Source organism: Amblyomma maculatum, chromosome 3 (assembly GCF_055883805.1).
Source record: "Amblyomma maculatum isolate TAMU_Amacu chromosome 3, ASM5588380v1, whole genome shotgun sequence".
In the NCBI taxonomy this organism is placed as follows: Eukaryota; Metazoa; Arthropoda; class Arachnida; order Ixodida; family Ixodidae; genus Amblyomma; species Amblyomma maculatum.
In genome coordinates this window covers 119,895,644-119,919,231 of record NC_139346.1, presented here as the reverse complement: position 1 = coordinate 119,919,231, position 23,588 = coordinate 119,895,644, and the positions used below count along the sequence as shown (strand labels likewise).

At 43.6% G+C, this 23,588-nt stretch overlaps 1 protein-coding gene across 1 annotated transcript; it reads left to right on the top strand.

Moving 5' to 3' along the window:
- The first annotated feature begins 3,602 nt into the window (after nucleotides 1–3,602).
- LOC146195826 (uncharacterized) lies at nucleotides 3,603–16,844 on the top strand. Its single transcript, XM_084596284.1, has 4 exons — nucleotides 3,603–3,681; nucleotides 4,720–5,105; nucleotides 14,445–14,591; nucleotides 16,512–16,844. The coding sequence occupies exons 1-4, from the start codon at nucleotides 3,603–3,605 to the stop codon at nucleotides 16,842–16,844; spliced, it is 945 nt and encodes a 314-aa protein (XP_084452410.1).
- The last annotated feature ends 6,744 nt before the right edge of the window (nucleotides 16,845–23,588 follow it).

Sequence of the window (23,588 nt, the reverse complement as noted above, 5' to 3'; positions counted from 1 at the left end):
GCGCGCTCTTTTGAGCTAGCATAGTTTCCGATAGATTTAACTCCGCTTTATTTAGAATATATGGCTCTCCTAGAAAACCAAATCGCATTTAATATTTGTTTTCCCCTTCAGTTGCCGAAATCATTCAACAGGATGTAGATCCTGTTTCTAACACTACCTACGAAGACACGTTGGAACCAATCAAGATTGGCGCTTTAACGGACTATGCAGGCGCAAATGTCACAGAGGGTAAGTGGCGGACAAAATATGACTTCGGGTATTTAACCCTTAAAGTCGCGAAGCCTGACTAAAAGTTAAGTTAAATTGGTTCACAGGAAGGGAAAGGCGCAGTAACTGTCACACTTGCTCTGTGGACACCCGACCCGCGCCGTAAGGGAAGGGAGGAAGGTGGGAATGAAAGTGGAAAGAGAGAAAGAGGAGCCGTAGTGGAGGGCTACGGAGTAATTTCGACCACCTGGGGATCTTTAACGTGCGCTGACATCGCACAGCACACGGACGCCACTTCGTTTCTCCTCCATCGAAACGCAGCCGCCGCGGTCGGGTTCGTGATGCCGGCAGTTTGTGCTGCTTTTATTGGGCAGACTGAACAAATAAGAGTCCCATCGTAGTAAGCTTGCAGCGCCGCAAAAACGCCAAAAGTAGTAGGTCGCAGTAACACAGCCATACCGTTTGTTCAAACAAGAATAGTTTGGCTGCAAGAATTCCTGCTCCGCGTCTATGAATTTCTGCGTGGTTCTTGCAGATAGTTGATTTATGACTGGGTCACTATTTTCTGAAAGGAGTTTTGTTACTCAGCAGTTTCAGATCGAAAGCTATAGATATTAGATCCTGTGCAGAGTTCCTATTATGGTAATTTTGTGAGAATAGAGATGTGCGCCTTGCATGAATTTCCAATGTTCTTCAGCCGTCCATCTCGTTTATCTAAACTAAGAGTACTGTAGTCGACACGTTTTCCATATTCTTCAGTGGAGGACAACGCAGCACGACTTCATATACTTAAAATGGCAAATTTGGTACACTCTCAAAAGACTACTGCATTTTGCCTTTTTGTTCCCCTCATTACGATACCTTCGATTGAAGGAATATTTAGCTATCACGGTATGTATAGGCGGCCATTGTGCGCTCAGAGAAACCAAAACACCTAGTTTGGTCACTAAGAGAGAACATTCCACGGCATAAATGGCAGCATGGACAATCAGCGTTTAATTACGTAAGCATATTTGCATAAATACATGTTCATTTTCAGCACCGCACTTGCTATCCGAAATAACACGCGGCATTAAAAAAAAAATTAACAACTAAGTAGCGTTCCACACGTTGTGAAGATAGGCCTTAATAATAGCAACAATGTTTATTTTTTTTATCTATGCTTTCGCTGCTGTGCAGTGTTCTTATCCTCTCTACTTCTGTCTTTATTGCTGATAGCTGCCGATGCGAGATGATACTAGCATGTATGTTGTATGCTCTCCTCCTTTTTTCAACTTAGACGACTGGAAAAAGCTCTTGGTGGAATATGGCCGTTCGCCATTCGAGCTTTATGACGAGGTGCACGCCAACCGACGCGCTCTCTCGGTGATAGGGCACTTTGCCCAAGGAGAGAGCTTGGACATGCGCCGCCTGCTGTCGTGGCACCTGACTCTGCTCCTGCTCCGTCCCAAATGGATTCTGGTGGATACGATGAACGAGATACTAAATGGAACGGAATTTTCTAGTAAAGTGAGTCCAATGTAAGAAAGTATAGGAATGACATAGTGAAAATATACCTTTGATTAGATTATGACACGACCAGAATTTGTGCTAATTTCTGCTTGATTTAATTTTTTCATGGTGTTTTCAGCATATACTTCTTATATGGAAAAAGCATTGCTGAATTCTCAGTGCCTCCGGAGCCATACTAAACGCTATAAGTGCAAGGTTTCCCATAAAGATTTCTCGGCTTATATTGGTACATCGTTTTGGAAACAATCATTTGACCATCATCGTGGGAAGGTGAAAATGGCTAATGCATTTGCGCCAATTACCTCAGCATCTCATGAAACTGAAACCATCATCGTAATTGTCATCGATCAATGCTTTTTTAGTCATTTCATTTGCCCTCATTCACAGCGCCGTATTAAGAAAAGAGGTGCCATCAGAGTACTACAGAGACCAATAGGAAAGGATCGTTGGGCCGCCTTCTGAAATAATTCGCTAAATTAGAAACGGTGGTGCTACGGCGCTAGATACCACCGGTACGCCTGGCCCGCGCGATTGACAGCGCAAACGTTTAGCTTGTACTGGGAATGGAACGTTGTGGTACTAGTTGAATGCAACATCGGTGCGCTTCACAATTCCGTATCGTGGATGACACGCGCTATATTTGGAAAATTAACATATTAATTTTTACATTTTTCTTTGCATCCGTATTCCTTACATACCTTATGAATTTGTACCATCTTCTACATTAAAGATTCCGCATAATACCTTTGTGCCAATTATTTTGATATGATTCAATAATTGGCCGCTGTCTAAAAACTCTCAGTGCCCCATCAGAACACTCTGTTGCATAAACCATTTCATAGTTTCGTTTTCTTTTTTTCCCCAACGCATTTCAGCAATAATTTAGCGTTGTGGTTACAATTGTTCTGATTACCTTTTCGTGCGGCCGTAATAAGCTTGGGTTTGGGTATGTTAACGAATTTAGTAGTGTCCTGCAGAAGAATCTTAGAGGGTCGGCTGTGCTGCGTGCATTGATTAGTTTCGCTTTATGCCAACACATATTAGCTTCTTGTGCGCCGCAAACTGTTTCATATCGCCCTCAGTAGTAAACATCATCATCTGCACTTTGTTCCTACTGCAAAACGCTCCACCGAACCCAAGCTAGAGTCTGGCGAGGCCATTGAATAAAGGTAACTTCGACTAGCCCGTTGCCTTACGAATCGAGGAACCAAGCCAAAATCGAAGCCACGGCATTCACTGCGTGTATGGCTGATGGCAAACGCTCTTGAAACTTGGTTCCAAAATAGCTGAACCTCTACACAAACCTCTGCATAACGAACATGCGTGCGTACCACATGACATCAGATATACCGAACACAAATCTCGGTAATTACGAAGATGCATAGGTACCACGTTGACTTCAAATATAACGAAAATATGGTCTCGCTTAGACAAGAGATGCATGAACCTACGTCAAAACGGAGGTCAACTTACTCTCAATATATGTTCAAAATTAATCAACGTTTCTGTATTGTCTTGGTATCAGCATACATTTTACGTTAGTGGTGCTGCTTTCAGTATATTTTATTATGCCTGTTTATAATATAGGTCGCTCCATCCAAGTATCCGAACAAAACGGCTCTGTCACAATGTATTTGTAGGTAGATACAATAACATTTGTCTAATTATATATACTGGTTGAGCAATCAGAAATTTCCCCTTGGATTACAGATGCCTCTCGGTACTGGAAGGTGCGGTTGGATATCATTTTACCGTTCCTTTATTGAGAATCATGCCTTTAAGTACGGGCGATTCAACGTTCTTATATGAAGCATAACAGATAAATAATTTTAATGTTGCATAATGGAGATTGTCTGCTATTGCATACTGTTTGTGCATTTCAGATGACTAGAGAGGATGTTTGCGGAAAAATAGTGAACGACGCTCTGCTTTATCCTGGCGGTGTCATGAACATAGATCATGGTAAGTGGCCGCACTCAAATGCGAAGCTTTCTCGTGCCCTTTGCTATGGCATTGCGGAAGGAATTTCTTTGAACGACAGTGTCATCGGAGCCTCTACATATATATTCCAGGTGCGGTCTCTGATTCTCAACATGTTTTGTGACTTCACAATTTTCTTGTATATTAAAGATTAATTAAATATTCCTTACGCCGCTATTATTATCTGCTTTAACTAACATATTCAAGCGCACTTGTAAAGGATTAGTAAAAAAAATATATTACTAAGCCCCTGGAGGTGCACGTGAGTGCCAGCCAGTGCCATATAGCTTGCCCACATAGATTTGGTCAACCTTCGAAAAATTATCCGCTTCCTTTGAGTTAATGAAAAGAATGAAAAGGAGGCGTTCGTGAATTTCTTGTTACACCATTATAAGGAACATGTAACGGCATCATTTTTGAAAGGAGACACGGGGGCCTACACAGAAAACAAAGCTGAAACCTAAACTTGTTATTTCGAAAAAGTATGCTATAGTTGGTTTTGGCAAGGGAAATTGATCTTACCAGCGGAGTATACATTATTCAAGTGAAAGAGACCGAGCTGTGTTAATGAAAACAATGAAAAGGAGGCATTCGTGCATTTCTTGTTACACCATTGTAAGGAACATGTAATGGCACCATTTTTAAAAGGAGAAACGGGGGCAGAAAATAAAGCTGAAACCTAAACTTATTATTTCGAAAAAGTATGCTATAGTTGGTTTTGGCAAGGGACATTGATCTTTCCAGCGGAGTATACATAATTCAAGAGAAAAGGAAAGGAGACGAAGGATGAGTGCTGGCATCCTGCGATCACTTTCCACTTTTCTCCCTGGCTCAACTTCTTTAGTTCCTGATGACAAAAAATAATTGTAAAAATGAAATAGAGGCAGTTGAAGTAAGATTCATGCCAAATCCCTCACTTTTACAACGCTGCTATTCATTGTACGTCCCGCTTATCGCATTTCTAACAAATAAACTATGATAGAGACTCAATGCAGATGGCATGCGCTTTCCATGCAACAGCGGAGTACAGAATTCCAGTGCAGCGGCTTCTCAATGTGGCTGCCATGATTGCGGCTATGATGGAGACACTCTCGTCCATCACGCAACCGGGGGCGCCTCGCGCACAGGAGAACGCTACCAAAGGCCCTGCACTGGAATACCCGGACTCGGCCAAGCGAGGAAAATCAATCTACTACTACGCCGGAACAGACACCCTGTACAAGGATTTCCTTTACGTGTGGCTGACCGAGCTTCGGATCCGGCACGTCCAGCCTCCGCTGGTTCAAGCAGCATTTGAAGCTTTGCGGCGCGCTGGAGACAAGCCGGCCAGGCTGTTTCGCCGTTTCAGGCCTCCGTACTTCTATGACGGCGGCCTAGAGGCGTACAACTACGCCACCCTCGGGCAGGTGAGCAGTCAGTCAATAGGTTCAGCGAGGTATTGAGGTAACATGGAAAATGTTGCACTCTGGTGGGAGAAGTGGGTGATTGTTTGGAAGATATTTTACATGGAATATAATACTTTTGTGGAATTGAGCACCGAATATTGTGGCCGTGAATTCTTTCCTTGAAGCTGGTAAGTGCCAGCAGGCATGAGGTGATAAGTTAGGCTCCTCGCTCATCCCAACCTCACGGACAGCTTTGAGGTCTATGCCGACTTATTCATTAGTCGTTTACAAATATATTTCAAAGGTCCTCTTGATATTTACTACTAACATGTCTTGGCCAAATCATATTAATTTCGTTTGCTCTAAGCACTGAAATCGCTTGGGTATTTCAGAACATTGTCTAATGGTTCAAAATGAACTAAGCGCTTAATGTGCACATCCTTATTTCGTCCGGTTCTTAAAAACGCCTGTCTAGCATGGAATCCTCATAAACATGGGGACATTAACATAATCAAGAGCAGTCAAAGAAATGCAATCAAGTTAAAATGTCATAGTCATGGTCACCATTTCTCACATTCTTGTGCCATATGCTTTGAATCTAACCACCCGGTCTGTGCGCTGTCACATTGATTCATTGAAGTTATGGCATTGCATCATTAATTCAGCTTCCCATGTAACACCTGATGTGCACCACCCCTCCGATACTCCACGATCCACCAAGAGTCATCACAGCTTTAATCTAAAGCAATAGTTTGCCCAGAGTGATATTTCCATACACAGCAATTTTTCCCGAACTAATAAACACTGCAACTCAATTCCTGTCACAACATGGTCTCTTCCATTGTGCAAAAGTTTATCAGCGATCGAAGGCACATACCTATTTTTCGCTTATTATGTGTTGGCTCATTTTCTTCTTTTTTCAATGTATGTACCATATTAAATCCACAATGTGCATAAACATCTTGATTACGTTTTTGTAACTGCTACTTTAGAAGGTATTTTTCTTAACCCATTTGATGCAGAAGAGCCTGCAGGGGCTGCCACAAATATCTAAACTAGTCTAAATAAATTGTCAGAAATATCTAAACTAGACAGCTCAGTTGACAGAGACAGCTGACAGCTCAGTTGAATGTGTATATAAAATTGTCACAAATATCTAAATCAGCACTTGTAGCTCAGTTGACAAAGACAGCCTTGGGGTCACCGCTCGCAACTACCAAATGCGCGAACTCTTTTAATCCCTCCCCTAAAAAAATACAAAATCACTGAAGCGGGATGTGTGACAGTAAAGGGTATTCAACGCATGAAATCACACCACAGCACCACATATCACCATATTGCCACAACATTGCATCACACATCACTGAGTAAATTAGGGTTTCAGTGGGGCGATGTGCACAACATCTGAGCGCGGTTGGCGACGGCTAGATTTGCTAATACCTTCGCGAAAAACTTCATATTCGACGTCCGTTACACCGAGCAGTATTCTGTAGGGACCGAATTACCGGCATATTTATTTTTCCGACAGTTCCAGGCCTCTAACTGAGGTTCAAACCCAAGCTTTTTCTCCAGGTGCTTGACATGTCGACGTGCCGGTGTCAACGGCTGTACCGGCGAGCATCCACAGACTGCTGATCTTTAATTTGAGGCGTACAAGTTGGCGCGCTTCCTCAGCGTGTTGAAAGAATAGCTCAATTTCCAGTGTCAACGGCTTGTTTTCAAACGTGCACGGTATCAGGCGTCCAACATCGCCTGGACGTCTCTTCCGTAGATGAGGTGAAGCGGAGTGAACCGAGTTGTTTCTTGCATGGCGGTGTTATAAGCGTATGTCACATATGGAAGGATCTCATCCCAGTTCTTGTCCTGCGTTTCCACATACATCGAGATCATATCGTTGATGATACTATTTATTCTTACCATCAGCCTATTGCTTTGAGGGTGATATGCCGTAGACTTGCAGTGGCTTCGGTGGCTGAGTTCGTGCATGTCTTGAATAAGCTGTGCCGTGAACGCTGCGCCTTTGTCAGTAATCACATACGATGGGGCACCATGCCTCAAGACTATATGGTGCATGAAAAATTTGGCGATCTCGGAAGACGTGCCGCGATCCACCGCCTTCGTTTCTGCATACCTCGTTAAATAGTCGGATTCAACATTCCCACACTTGTTACCGGCTGCAGACTGTGGGAAGGAGCCCAGAAGAGCGAGACCGGCTTGGTCGAAGTGAGTAGCAGGGGGTGTAATTGGCTGCAGCAAACCCGCAGGCTTCAGTGGTAGTGACGTACGGTGTTGGCACTGGCGGCAGGCCCTGACGTACTGGTGAGCAGTGGCATCAAGTTTTGGCCAGTAGTACGCTTTACGAACTCGGGATAGCGTGCGGGCGAAACCTAAGTGTCCGGTGGCTGGTTTCTCGGGACAAACGAGAAGGATGTCGTCACGCAGATCTGAAGGAACAACGAGGAGATAGGGCCGAGTCTCAGTAGTTGATTTATGTTTGAGAACACCATTGCGAAAATAAAACGAGGAAAGAGATCTGAAAAGATGACGGGCACGTCAGCAGTACGGCCCTCCAGGTCGTCAATAACAAATCTGAGTTCGTCGTCTGCTCGCTGTCATGTCATCCATTTTGTCACCGACCACGCCAAGGAAGCGACTTTCTTCTGTCTCACTGTCTATCCCGTCATTACCTCTCTCTATAGGAGCACATGAACACGTGCCGGCGTCTTCATGTTTTCTCCCGGATTTATAGACAATTCTGTAATTGAATTCCTGCTGTCGCAGACTCCACCGGGCCAGACGGCCAGATGGGTCTCTAAGACTCGCCAGCCAACGCAGATAAACGTGATCGGTTATCACTTTGAAAAGGCGACAGTGAGGTAGTGTCCGACACGACAGCCAGACACTTTTTTTTGTGTAGAGTATTTCCGCTCAGCACCAGAAAGAGTGTGGCTCGGGCATGGTATCAATCTTTCTATGCCAGCCTGATGTTGGACGAGTACAGCACCCAGTCCAGCGCCACTGGCATCAGTGTGTACATCGATGTCAGTTGTCTCATCAGAGTGCGCAAGAGTTGGTAGTGTTTGTAGCTGTCTGCGCAACTTCTCGAAAGTTTCTTGGTGCTCAGAGGACCAGACAAACGGTGCATCGTCACGTATCAGACGTTTCAGCGGATTAGCAATCATTGAGAAGTCACGTATGAAGCGGCGGTAATAGGCGCAGAAACCCAGGAACCGTTTTACACTTTTCTTGTACGTGGGAACAGGGAATTTCATTATGGCGACTATTTTATCGGGATTTGGCTTAACGCCGTCTGTACCAACCGCATGGCCAATAAATTTCAGCTTTGTTTAATCGAAGTGACATTTCTCAAGCTTAACTGTCAAGTTAGCCAATCTAAGAGCATCCAGCACACGTCTCAGACGTCCAAGGTGCCGTTTACACTTTTCTGAGAAGACAACGACGTCATCTAAGTAAACTAAGCAAAACTGCCATTTAAGGCCAGCGAGGACCGATTCCATCATCTGCTGAAAAGTTGCCGGGGCTTAACATAGGAAGGCAGTAGTTCAAACTCTAAAGACCATCGGGGTAACAAATTCCGTCTTCCCACGGTCCCATTCGTCAACTTGTATCTGTCACTAACCACTTTTCAAATCGATGGATAACAAATAATGAGGCCGGCGAGTCATCGAGGGCGTCGAGGGAGTTCAAGGGAGTCGTCGATGCTGGTTACCGGGTAAACATCTTTTTTTGTGATGCTTTTCAACTTACTGTAATCACCACGAAACCACAATGTTCCGTCTTTCTTCTTTCCTACGTCGACAGGCGAGACCATTGCCTGTGAGGTGGTTGAATGACACCATCCATAAGCAATTATTTGAGTTGTGTTGCGGTGTGTTCGCCTTCCTTGGGGGAGATGCGGTAATGTTACTGCCGGATGGGTCGGGCATCGTCGATTGTGATATTACAGTGTTTGGTAACGGTCGCTTCAGGCACCTTGGATGAGGATGCAAAGCAGGGCGCATACTCTTGCAGCACAGCTCTAAATCAAGATAGGGATCTGCGTAGAGCTCGGAATTCCGTGAGCAATATGTAAATAAAGTAACAGAATGAATGATATCAAAGAAATCATTTCGTATACAAAACATGTGCATATTTAAACGTTAATTTTATATCTCAACATTTTGTAAAGTGTGAACAAATTTTCTGTTACAACTGAAAAAACTCAGGACAGCAGTTTGATATGGAAAATTATGAAGGACAATTAAGGTTCGCTTTTATGGGTATGGCGCGAAAATTAGGCTACAAACCTCACAAAAGGCCCGGTTTAATCAAACTTCGTGGAAGTCCTTTGGTTGCCTAGGATTAACGTGAATACAATTGTCTTGGCAGGCTGATTCTGTAATCACCCTAACGTGTGGAAGAAGACCGTAGTTGGAAGCTCCTGCAAACGTAATGTCAGGAAACCGTACTTTCAGTTACAGCTCGGCCATATGTCCCCTGCCAAATGGCGCCTACTTGCGCCACACTCGTGGTTTTATGCTGCCAATGTCGATGCCATCCGCAGATGCTGGATTTTCGGTGAACGCGCCTTTAACAATATCGCGTTAAAATTCGAAGCTTCCTAGTAGTTAACAAGTTGGGGTGGAAGAAAATTTCGTATTCAATATCTAAACGTCAAGTGTATGCGAAGTGTGTAGCGTGAGGATACACATCTATAATATTTTCAGTACTTATCTTACAAACTGCTCTTACAAAATTAAAATTAGTAGTGGCTTAACTCTGGTTAACCCTAGTTGAACTGCGATAGCAACGACGGAAGCTTCTTTTGCCTGCTACATTATTCCCCTATCACGCCCTATCAGTCTAATGTGCTACATTATTGCGACACTTAAGCTCATCATTTAAGAATATGACACGAGAGCGTAAGCTACCGGCTCACATATGAGAAGGGTTCAATGCTGCAGAACCAAATGTGGAGTGAAAGCATTAGCAGCCGGTGACCGAGCGTTCCTCTTCTTCTTCTTCGTCTTCTTCTTCTTCTCTTCTTTTTCTTCTTCCCGACTGTTCAAGATCAACCGTGGCGACCGGCGGTTAGTTACTCGACGGCTCGAAATCTGGCGCAGTAATGCTATCGCAATAAAAACAAATTGAGAGCAGTGCAAAATCAGCCCTTAAGATTTGCGAAAGCTTGAGCTTTGCTGCTGCACACTCCATATCGCGCACCCCTTGCGGAATTTCACGCTGATGCAATTATGAAAGCAGCTGCGTCGTTGACGACTTTGCGTAGTAACCTGCGAATGTTTATTTATTTTTAAGGTTAGAGCTTTTCTTGGTTCATGATGAAAATCTCGCGGCGGCAAGATTTATCCGCTAGACCTGTTAGCAAGATTACGCTAGTGGCAGATGTTGGGTCTTTTTTTTTCCTGCAAACAAATATAGAACTCCTGTGAACTTTAATGCGCTAAACGGAACACTGGCTTGGTTCACCAAGGGAACCGCGATCTACCGTGCGCAGCAGCAAGGCTCAAGTTTTCACGTTTCTCCCCTGAAGATTATGAAATTGCTTAGGAACTTTTTCTTTATTATTCGATTGAAGATACCATACACATTATCTGACCAATTCTACTCATTTTGTTTCTTTTTCTCAAATGCCCAACTTGCTGTCGTGTGACCCACATGCAGACACGTCACTTCCAGTTACACGTGACCGAAACTCGACATCTAATTGACTTTTTTGATTGACCATTTCTAAGACGGAGATTTTTTCATTCCCTATTCGTTTTTTTATAACGCTTTGTAATGATGAAATTGTGTACACAGCTTTTGGGGACGCCAAACCTCATACATAAACATTTAATTCTTACGCAATAAAATGTCACCAGTAAAGAAAATTATTAGCACAATCCTAGTGGTAGCATAGTGTTGAAGTGTTTTCTAGATTGAACGGTGCCCTATTCACACACGTAAGGTAAATAAAAATGTGTTTCAAAACTCAAATGCGTTCATTTTTGACACAGCGGTGAAAACGTACATGGCGAAAAGAGAGACACTTACGCAAGTCCTGTCTGTGGGCCTATCTCTATTCGCCCGTGACGTTTGCGCTATGACCCACCGCGGTGCTGTAGTTGTCAAGATTGTAACTACTGTTCTGGAGTACCCGGGTTATAGATACCGACCGCCGGCGGCTGCATTTCGGTGGATGCAAAGTGGAGTGGCGTCCGTGTGCAGCGCGATGTCACGGCACGTTAAAGTACCCAGGTGGTCGAAATTTTCGAAGTCTTCCACTACAGCGTCAGTGAAAGCCAGTCACTTCGGCACGTTCAACCCATCAAACTATACCAAACCTTTCGCGCTTTCTAATGAATGAAGTACCAGAAACACTCCCAAGGTTTCACATTACATCAAATGGGAATTTATGTGAGCTAAATTTGGAGACGTAAGGGGTCGTAGTATTGAGGGAAATTAAATAGGCTGCTTTCCAGAGACGTTAAAAGGGAAAACACGGGTAAGAAACGAGCAGAAACGCATGCCGCCATCATTCGGACGAGATCAGTGTTGATGTCTTGTGAACAATACTAAGGAAACAAGCGCAAATGCTGGCCGTTACAGTGGAGAGGGGAGAAAAGGAGGGTCCGCCAAGCGCCTGTCGAGGTCCCTGTGCTAAAGTGCAAAAACTCTGCTAGTTCCAGGTCTAGTTTCGCTATTAACTCCTGCATTTCGTTGCTTTTGAGACGTCTGCGACCTTACTTTCCCTCCGTTTATCTAATTTCTGTCGATCTTTTTAATTGTTTTGTTTAATAATTCTTTAATGTATATATTTAATTATTTCTAATTTACTCATTTTTCATCATTGCCATCATCATCATCATCACCCTGACTATACCCACTGAAGGGCGAAGGCCTCTCCCATATTTCTCCACTTAACCCGGTCTAGAGCTTATCATGAGAGGTTGTGGCCAATTACTGCACCAGGGTGGCCAACTCCTGTTCTGGTGAGGGAGTGCGTTGCCGAAGGTTTTCACCGGCATCAGGTCGCACCCCAAACCTGTTTATGCAATTCCATCGACACGCGGAATTTTTTTTTTTTAATCCGGTGGAGAATTGCGTGGCAACGTGATTTGAACCCCGGTCCTCTTGCGTGCGAGGCGGATGTTCTACCGCTCCGCCACCGCTGCATTATCGTTCTCATTTTGTTTTATAGTGGTTTTTTTTTTTATTGGTAGCCCTTTTTCTTATTGCGGCTATTATTCTTCCCTGAGATCCATACAATAGACAAAGAGAATTTTGGACTCGATCGCAGAAGACGGCATGGAGTAGTGAGTTGTGCTCTCGGGTGAGGAATAGAGGGATGATAGTTCATGCCCTGGCTTGGAGCAATTCAATTATAATTTTAATTTCGTCGTTAGGTATACGTCCCGTGATTATATATCATGTCCCAGCCCTCCACGAGCAAAGAAATGCTCCCACATTTTTACTTCGTCGACCTGAATTTTAGGAGACCGCATATTTTGTTAATAGAGACAAGTACGCCGAGATATTAGACAACTTTGTGGTATCTTCCTAAGCCTCGCTACCAGGCCAAGTACATGAGGTGTATTTTATTTTTTCGTTGTACAATCACTCTGGTTGACTGTACGCTGCAGTTTCCATTCCTGAGCACGTGGGCCCATCAAATTCACTTATATAAATGGGACAACTATCGCACTGTTCTTAGCATTATTTACTCTTTCATTCTTCACGCCGGTACCGCCGGCATCCTAATGGCTTCTTGTTTATAAAGGTTGCAGTGTAGTGAATTTTCAAAATAGACAGAACACTGACCAGAATATGTAATGAGAGTATGGTGAAAGTTAAAATATCTTGCCTCATATGATATAAATCGGCCGCTAATATATCTAAGCAACGATGAATTATAATTTTATGTTAGCACGAAAAATCGCATAAAAATTTCTGGTGTCGCCTCTTTCTGCTAAACGCTGGAATTACCGCTGAGGTAACACATGTGGCAACATCTTGGGAAAATGTCACTGGTTTTTGTAAGTGCACACTGTTATCTATACTTTAAATAGTGCTCGCTTTCTTTTATTATATTTTACGCGCTTTCCGCTGCGGCCATCGGCAAGAACCAGCCACCTTTCGCATCGCCTTGACGTGCTTTTAGCGTTTGTCACTAGATGGGGCCACAGCTTTTTCCATAATTTTGGATGATGTGGTGGCCATGGCTTACTAAAGCTTCTGTCGATGATGTATACGCCATGTGCCTTAACGATCTTGGGTGTAGAAACTAAACTTGATGATACTGTGTACTAAACAATAACTAATTATTGTCTGGTTGGTGAAATTATATTTTGTTTCGGCTCATCACTTTTATTGACGCACAATCGTACTCGCTGCCGCTACTCATGATTTCCAGCATCAGACTACACAACAACGAGCGCATGGCTTGATTCAATACTACTCGGTAAACTTTTTGTACCACGTTTCTGGCACAATCGTTACTAATTTTACTAATTGATACAGAAAGCCTAACATTGCGCCGAAAAAAAATTGGGCGCTTACAGTTCAGTGTTCCATTCGGTTAAGGCCAATAAAGTTAGTGAAAGTAGTACCTAACTTCTACAGCTGCTCTCCTGGCATCTGTTTCTTTGCGAGCCACTTGCAGCGTAATCGCCTTTGTCGCTAAAGGTTTGCTACCTAGCCGATGGCCGAGACTTGAGCGTTTTTCAAACTGCTACGAGTAACGAAAAATACTTTGTTAGGTTTATACCTTTTAAGGAAACTACTCAATGCCTAACACCTTTTTCTGGACACTTAGGGGCTTGTTTAAAGCCTCAGTTATTGACATTACTTTGTAGTGTATGTGCCGACCTTAAGCTTCGTATCATGTACGTTGTCGCTACGCACCAGTTTCGCTGGTAGCAAGAATGCAATGGAGATAGTACACCACTACTCTAAGAGACACGTAATGCCAGCAGGAAAGAACGACATCAGTGCATAACGTGCCATAAAGTATAGAAGGAAGTTGGAGTAGCGATCGTGACCCGCTCGCAGGTTATTATGGGCTGTTTGCAAATGAGAAACACTCTCAATTAGCATGCCTAGGATTGTTACCCGCATAGCATATAAGGATATGATAAAGCTCCCGTGGAGGCGCATTTCTGCCCTTTCTCCTCAGCACCCATCCAACGATATCATTGGTTTCGTACTGTGGGGACATCTCTAAGTTAGCTGCCAGCTTCGTGATATGCACGGGAATATGAAAATGTGCAGTATAGTATATATTATAAACACCACGATATTGAAATTACTATTGAGGTAGAAAACGATAATGCCTTATAATTTTCTTGTTTGACCGTTCAGATACTGGCTCAAGGGGTAGTGCAAGAACTGGCTTCGTCAGCAGGCTCCAAGGCTGTGGAGGAGCGCCGCAAGTGGTTCTCCTTCTGGGAAAAGCGCGTCTCTGCAGACTTCAACACAGCCTACTGCGTTCAGGCCTCTGCACGACAGGTAGCAGAAAAAGCGAGAGTTACTACAGAGTGACAGAATAATGAAAGATGTTGACCCAAGTATGCATTTATGTTTTCGTGATCAGCAGAAAGACAGCCGAAGAGTCTCTAGAAATTATTTAACTTTTTTTACCCTCAGGGCCCGAAGGCAATAAAGAGCGGTGTGGGGATACATAAAAGCACACAATTCAAAGGAATAACAAGAAAAAATACACGTCTGTGAGCTTACATGAAAACTAAAGATGAAACGTGCAGGAAAAGAACACTAATAAATTAAGCGACTTAGGCATTCAGACTTCTTGGCAGTGCTCAGAATCGGGCTGGACTGCAACAATGACGTCATCTATATCAGAACGCTTTTAAGCGAAGAAACGATAGCTTTAATGGAGGAAACAATGTCAGCGAATGTAGATCAGGAAGTGTTGTTTGACAGCATGGGGCTACGCAAGGAAGCTTGAGGGTGAAGCCAGCGTAAATGTAAAACTCAGCAAAAATGTAACTCTGAGTTACTGTGTACTCCTCCGGAGCACTGACGAGAAGCCCAATACTTTATTATGTAATTACGGCAATAAATACTAGCGCGAAAGTACTTAGCCTGATTTTACTGTGCACATTGTGCCGTCTTTTCGGATGTATAAGACGCTTTTTGTTTGCAAAATTTTCGGTAGTGCGTTCTATGTACGCTTTTTTTTAATTTTGCGCAATGTGCATAGCCGAACTTTATCACGAAATGGTAACAGTAGCAGTGCCTGCGTTTACAATATTTACAGTCGTTATAGTGTCTAGAACTGTACAGTTACATCCAAGTCATTCAGTTGTTTCTAAATGTCGAAAGTACTGCAGCTTCCCATTAGGTAGGCTGTAGTTTTTCACACTCCGAAGGGTGCCTAACTTGTTGCCAATACGAACCTTGAACTTTCATAAAGTAGAAAAATATTGATAGCTGCCAGCAAAAATATAACCTTTGTCGCTAAATGCTGAAATCGGCAAGATTTTTCGTCAAGCAGTCCTTAAATTCTGGATGGAGAAGCTTCCGCCCTTATGTCCTTCAGGCAGCCCTCATTAGAACTAAATGTTTTAGACGTTCGTCGTCACTAAATTTAAGTCCATTTGCTGACGCTGTTTGGTAAGAAAAGCGTAATTTACAGTTAGAGATAGAAAGAAGGACAAGAAACGGATGTTTTGCAAATTATGTCACGAAGGGAACTGTCGTGCTCGTACCATTTGTTGAGAGCTACATAAGTGCATGATCGGTGAGCAATGATAATCACCGTGCCCATGTATCTGTCTTGACCTGTGTTTTTTAACTATGAAGCTTCTGACAAATCTGTAAGCTTTCCTTTGTAGCCGTATGGGTGTACTTGGACGGATGTCACTGAGTAATTACTCCCTTAGAAACCATCTGATCCGCTGGCCGTCCTGGATAGCTCAGTGGGTAAAGCGACTGCTCCAGAAAGGAGGTGGGGACGTGTTCCATCTCCGGATCAGGATGAATTTTTATTTAACTACGAAGTTGCTGAGAAAGCTGTAAGCTTTCTTTTGTAGCCGCATGGCTGTGCTTGGGTAGATGTCACTGAGCAATTACTCCCTCAGAAATCTACTCCACCTTGTGGGAGTCCCCTGAATATTTTACCTGACCTGTTTCATTACCAATTTTGCACTATTGCCAACATGCATCAAGTTGCACGATAAGGCATGGCTATTTTGTTGCATAATCCACATACGTTAATATACTGAAAGAGCTGGCCAGATGGCCAGATAACATATATGACGCTAGGCCGGATCAGACCATTCTGTGAAGCAGTTGTTAGAAGAAACTCAACGATTCTTTAATCGTGTGTTAAGGATGGTCACCGCGTTTCTGCTGAAAAGTGCATTTGGGGCCTTAGCCCTTGTATCCGTTACCGTCACCATATTGCAGGTCACCCATGAACAACCGGTCGCACCGCTTAATGAGTCATCGATGACTGAAACACCACTCCAGCGCGCTATGGCCGCCCGGCTAGCCTATCTGACCTGGTGGCGACTCCCGGGTAGCAGCAGTGAGCGCCTTCCTGGTCTGTTCCTCGCTCCCAAGGTGCTGTTCTTCCTCCAACACTGCTTCTTGGGCTGCACACGCGGAGGACCTCTGGGCACCGGCTACCCTGACGATCGCTGCGCTGTCCTTATGCGCGGCTGGGGAGCCATCGGAGACAACATTCCCTGCTGGCACGAAGAAATACGCGCGGACTTGAATATGTGTAGACACCTGTGACTATCGGCAACCTTGTGTACTTTGCATCACGGCGATATTTTTTCTGGGGCCGCTTGATTACCTTTGCATAGAAAAGAAACATTCAGTGGTCACTGGCCTGATACTTTTTTTATTCTATGCCAGCCTTACTGAAGCGATCATTTTGATGTTATTACCTTTTCCTGATAGGCATTGATTACTTTTAAAGACCCGAAGCCCGTAGAGTTTAGCGGCACAAGGAATACACCGTATAAAAATGGGATGCATATTTATATATTTTTTTCGCCCATTTCTTTTTCTAAGAATATTCAGTAGTCCCTTGCTTCATTCATTCCTGATTTCATTACTTGTAGTGTTCAATACCCTTAGCATTACATTTTGCGGGGATGATTTTCTTCGATATCACAGATTTGTCCCGTTGGAATGCAAGGCCGCTATTTTAGATCAACGCTCTGCACTACGCCCTACACTGATGCACTCCTTTGTGATATGCTCTTCTGAACTTTCATGGGCGTCCTTTTTATCATGCTTTGTTTTACTGTGTAAAAGGAAAATTAAACCCCTTTATGATTATGGACTCCATTTTCATGTTCCGCAGAAATGAGCAGCTAGACAACGGGCCAATATGCAATTTTCATATACTTTTTCTCAGATTCTTTATCAGGCAGTACACAACATGCGCAGAATAGCTTAGATTTGCTGCAACGTATTCTTGAATGAACCTGTGCTGAATGAGGATTATCGCCTTTTCATTCAGAAAGAAAGCGTCTGCATGAGGTGTGCACAGCACCTTTGCTCTGTGACTTGCAGATAACGAATAATACTCAGACTGTATTTTCGATTCCAACGTCAAAAAGGTTTCTGATTTTTTAATTCCTGCGTCGTGCTTCAACAGTGGCATATAGAAATCATGTTTGGTTAAGGCACTTCTCATTGTTTCATGCCAGGTTGATAGGCTAATTGATTATTTCATACAGTCTCACTTCTGTAGCTGAAGGTATGTTAGAAGAGTTGAAACGTAGTGCTTCTTTGTCTCGTAACAGGGGGTATACCACAGTAAAAAATGGTATGGTATGCGCCTCTACTGTAATGCCCCTGCTGACGAATGTAGGTACATGTAAAAATAAAATAAATAAATTTGCGTGTTTGTTGATGTTGATTCCCGTATACCAACCCAAGCAGCCGACTAACATCAAACCGACATTGAGGCAATACCGATCATTGGAGGCGTTCTGTACTTGGCAGAATGTATGTTTGAAATCGTTGCCAGTGCTGGATCAATGCTGGACTATTGTTGGATCACTGTTTGTCGATACATTGCCGATATTAAGGCGAAAGCCGTTCTGTGCTCATGAAACTAAACCTCGTGTTCACGAGTTGTGTGGGAGATGTGGGCAGGACCTGCGCTTTGGATCTGTGCGCTGTGTCACTTGTCAGTCATTCCTATGACGTCATCAGGAATATAAAAATTAGCTCTCTACAGGGAATCGAACCTTAATCCCTCGGATCCGCAGCTGAGCGCTTTAAGCAACTATGCCATGCCCAGGATCGTGAAACGCACATCGTAATTTTACTTTTCTACCGCGAGGATAATAGAGGTGACAATGATGCTGCAATGAATGGCAATTAGAAATATCCATTTCATTCATTTCATCCTTAAGGGCCCCAGGACTTTACATAAGGAGTGGCTACAGCTGGGGTAAATAGAATATTGATGAAGGCAGCGCAATTAACACAAACACTACAAATTGTAAAAGGCAAGAAAAATTAAAGATCATCAAGGTATCCATGGGATCATGCAGAAAAAGCAAGAAATGAACGTGCGGCGCCAAGCAAAGTTGAAAGCCAATGAATGAATGATAACACAGATGAAATGATTGCACATCTTGGAAATGACTAGTGAGTTCTATGCGAAATGATTTGCGATCGTCGCGTGAAACTATGTCGTTATTACAAAATTATTACAAAAGCAATAATATGACGGTGTATTCAATTAATAATAATCATAAGAGCAAACGAGATACAACGTGAGCAGCAGCAACGCTCTGCCTTTCGCATTTCTGCAGTGTACATTGCACAGTGCTCTCGGAATTATTTGGACTAATGTGTTGTGCTTCCTGGGAACACAAGAAGTACCTTCACGGGATATATGGTTTGCGGCCAAAGCACAATCTGAAGTTCATTTTGCAGGGAGCTCATTGTCATATCCATGACACCCGGATTATGGGTCAAGCATCTTTGCGCACAGATAAAAGACAGGAAAGCTGTAGTCGCCCGCGTTGTGGGGGCAGCGGAGCGAGCCGCTGAACAGGATTTGCAGAAGCAGCGCGGGACTCTGGAAGTACTAAGATACAGTTTTTACAAACATGAGCCAATTACTTTTTTTTTCAGCAGTGATGTATGCGGACTCTTCGCAAGCCTAAAAAGTCATATAGTATTATTTACTAGAGGGCATTATTTCCCCATCGCAGGCTGTCTCGAATGTAACGCAGCTTCTCGAGATGCGCCTGCTGATATTTCGTTGGTGTCCGTGACATAGAGCCAGTGCGCGCGATTACATGCTAGGTTTGGACGAAAGTTGAACTTTTGCGTATAAAAATACCTTCACACTGTAGGATACCTTCTTGGCAGCCACAGCTTCATAGGAAATGAATCATTAGCATATGTGTCTACTTTGTGTTGCATTGCTCCCCATAGATGTTCGGGTTATAAAATACAAGTTTCACACTGTCAGGAACTGCACATTTTTCTTATCGCAGCTTGCTTCCAAAGTGATGCAGCTTCATTAGATTTGCCTTTATTTGCTACCCGGGACTTTTATCACAGTCACAGATATCTTCACATTACAAGGCGTCGAATACAGTTACATTTGTAGTGACAATACGGCATTCAGCGTAATCCTTGTTTCCTCAAAATGCAGAGCTAGCCGATTATTGTACAAAATAATAAACAAAATGCATCCTAACGGGGCCAAAGGAACGTATTCTTGTCGAACAGAGGCTTTTTAGCAAACTAAGATATAGCAATGCAAGGGGCGCGGCCGGTAATTCCACAATTTATGAGAGGGAAAAGCCAAATGGTGGATAAAGACACTTAACAAGCACTTCAAATTTCTGAAGTCAGAAAGCACGTGGAGTGCTCGATTGGCGGCATAAAGGTCTGTCGTACATTGAGAGATAGTATTCCAGTAACAACCGTAGTGAAGTGTACCGCTTACATAAAGATATTGCAGGCATCAGAGCATGAAACCTCGATTGGCATAATTATTTTCTTGGTCTCCTGAAGTCTGGCTTGCTACCGCAAAATTACCGACACGCGCTGATTGCAGATGTATTCGAATGCATAGCAGAAATTATGTTCTGAACAGTGGTAACGATGGCGACATGCCATGTGCGACACTATAAATTTTGCTAACAAGAAATAAGGCAGTACTTAAGACAGACAAAGATGCAGTGTGTGGGTAACATGGTCTCTTTTGTGATAGTCAGTTTTTTTTAAGCGGCAATAGACGATATGCAAAAGGGCTTATTGGTTTTGTAACACCGTGACCACCGTTTTCGCTTGCAAGCATTCGTTTCATCGGCATGCAGTCAGCTGTGAGTGCTTTGTTGGCACCGGAGAAACTATCACGAATATTTCGATGATAACTTTAAGAGGCGCGTCTGAGCCGCATAACTGTTGGCAGTGCTCATTTTATGTCAATTGTAGATCCTTTCTCGTCTCTTATTTAGAGCCTGGATGCTTTCACCGTGTCTTCTGCTTCTCGAGTTTCGCGTTGATGATGGCAGGAATATACTGTGTATACGTAAAAATGTCTAAGTCGCTTAAAAAAGTTATTTCGCTACTGCTGTCGTTTTAATGCGCGCATTTAGACTGTGCCTTAATCTTCGTGCGTTTTGGCCGGACCAACATTGAGGTGGGAATAGTTTCGTATGCTGGAACGCGTTCCCTGCAGTAGAATCGTTCTCTGTGCGCTTGATGCTCAAATAAATATTCAGAGTGATGCGCTCTTGGCTTTCTGGGTGCTAGAAATGAAATATGCATTTTAGATTCGATTTTCAGGTCTGGAATAAAGCGTACATAGGCTTCAGGTGTGTATTACATGCTCGGGCCCTAATAGCGCTAAAAGCAGCTTGAATAAGACGCTCGGAGGGAGTATTGAGTAGCCGATACCTACTATACACAAATGTAAAGGCCTTCCATTGGATGCTTGCTAGTTTAGCATTTATCATTTTTCTTGGAACCAGCATATTTCGTGGTTCAATGAGTCAATGACTGATCGCACCTATGTTTTGTATGGAAGGAATTGTGTTTAGGCTAAGCGAATCATATGGAACGTCTTCACGAGCAAAGAGCTGTATAAGATTTGGGCACCATATGTGATAAGTGCTTGTCCCATTTAAAGGCAGATAATTATAACAAGGCGTAGTGCTTATATTCGTTCATAATATTCACTGCACGTTTTGCAATTTTGTAAGACAAAATCAGCGATATTTTAGACTAATCACCCGCAGCTGTTTTGTTTAAATTAAATGCCATCTGCCATACAGACCACCATTCTATTATCACTTCGAACGCATTGCTATAGTGCTACATTTCGTTGTGAAAACTTAATCTCATTCATCGACCCTCCAAGTGGAAGTAATAACTAAATTTGCAAGGTGCTACTAGAGATTTTATATCCATGTTATGCCCAACATACATCGATACAAACAGCAGAGAAACAGAAAGAAAAGAAACGTTTGAAATGTTTAGAAGACGACGACGATTTTCTACTGATCCGAAGAAAGGAAGTTGTGCGGGGCTTCCAGCGTGAGCTTATGTAAGAGAATCACGGCGATAGCAAAGTTACAAAGAAAAGGTGAGGGTAAACTAATACGTTTCGTGCAAGGTGGTGTTGAATTATTTCAACTGCTAGTGTACCACTGAGGCTAATGCCTGCTCCTAACCTCAACGGTTATCATTGCAGAAGTGCCATGGAAGATGCGCTAGAAGCTATCCGTACTGGCTTCATCACTGCAGCAGAAGGGGCAATGGAAGAACCTCCAAAAGCTAGCTGTTTTCTTGTCGGTGACTCCGCCATGAACCGAGCGGCTAAAAAAGTTCGGTTCATGCTTCCCGACGGCAACGTAGTCGCTCCGGAGCAAGTGGACCTGGCGGAGCTTGCCACCGAAAAGCGGTGGAAAAGCGCAGCAATCGGCGGGAAGCGTACCGCTCGGGACAACAATGATCACTGGTCCGTTCTCGGAGCGCCACCTCCCCCAGACTATGGAGGCAGTAAGTTTTGTTGCTTGTTGTAGTGATATGAAGATTCTTATTAAGCTTGAGCACAGCGCTCTCTATTCTGGGTTTCTTGTGTACTTCCATATGCGCTGTCATAAAAACACTAGACAGACTGTAAAGATAGAGCACTGAAGATTGTAAATCTGAATTAAATACAATGTCGGTAAAGCTAACGGTTGGCGCACAGTTGAAATCATTCTTTGAAATTTACAGCAGCTGACGCTAATACGCCTGGGAATTCTTTGGTCGTGGTACAGTTGTGAGCGCCAAAAACACTGACCAACCTTGAACAGCAAATTATCCTCATTAACAGTTATAGAACACCACTCTATAAGCCTAAACCAATGTGTTCATTTTCACCACCGCGCAAGGTCTGGTAGTGGTTGGTTCAAATCAGCTGTTGTTTTTTGAGGTTTAGAATGTATGATACTAAACGTATTGTTACGCCTAGTGTTCGCACTTTTTTCATTAATTTGTAACAAGAACAAGATGCTTAACACACTCTGTCAGGTCGTATTATGGAAAACGGAGTTTCAGAAATTCGTTTCGGATTCTGAAGAAAACAAACGACGTTCACTGCCGTTCCAGGATTTCCTACACGACGTTTCAAGCGGCGCAGGTTGACCGGTGCCTCCTCGCCTGTCTTGGGTATCGGAGGTGATGCTAAGTTAGCAAGCGGGGATGCCTCTTCAGCAGCACCTATTGAGCCACACACAAGGCCCTTCTCCTCTAGCGCGGCAAGCCTATCTGGGCCGCAGTCTCGGACGCCCGTCAACGAGGCACTGGAAAATCTACTGCAAATTGCGCAATGGCGGTGTTTACTGCAGTAATGTTCCATCCGGAGACATGTTTGTAACATCAGCAACACCCGACTTCGACAACATCGTAATAATAGCAGCGTTTCTGTGGGGCCGTTTATTTCTGAAAATTCATCTTATTCACGCCACTGTACAATCATCGCGTACCCTGGTAGCACGAAGTGGGCTCTGATGGGTGGGCCCCGGTGGGCCCGATGTAGGCAATGCAGGACAGCCCCGGTGGGCTCAATGTGGGTGCTGCAAGAGGGGCCGACGTAGGCCCGAAGGGGGCTGTCAACAAAGCCCCAGTGGGCCCCACTAGGGGCCGATGCAGGCAGCCCTTGCGGGGCTGCCCACCTTTTTCCGGTATTGTTAAAAGGGCACATCCCGCCAACTTTCCGCGATGGTCCTACTTTGGACAGATTTGGGCAGCCGCTTTGGAGGAACATTTTTTTTTTATTTCAGTTAGCCCCTCAGATACATAGGACCAATGTGGGTTCTATAGCGCTAACCGCACTTAGGCTCGCCCACGTTATTCTCATAGGGGTCCGACGCAGGAAATTGATGGAAAGCCCTAGTCGAAGTTTTCCCAATCAATATTTATGCACATAATTAGGTAATTATTTTATACATGTCTGCACTTTCTAAACAGCCACAATATTAAATTTTACAATAATTGATAACA

Coding starts and splice junctions, on each gene's coding strand:
- LOC146195826 (XM_084596284.1), top strand. CDS start 3,603: ATGACTAGAGAGGATGTTTGCGGAAAAATAGTGAACGACGCTCTGCTT. Junction 5,106..14,444: donor ACTACGCCACCCTCGGGCAG/GTGAGCAGTCAG, acceptor TTGACCGTTCAG/ATACTGGCTCAAGGGGTAGT. Junction 14,592..16,511: donor TTCAGGCCTCTGCACGACAG/GTAGCAGAAAAA, acceptor ACCATATTGCAG/GTCACCCATGAACAACCGGT.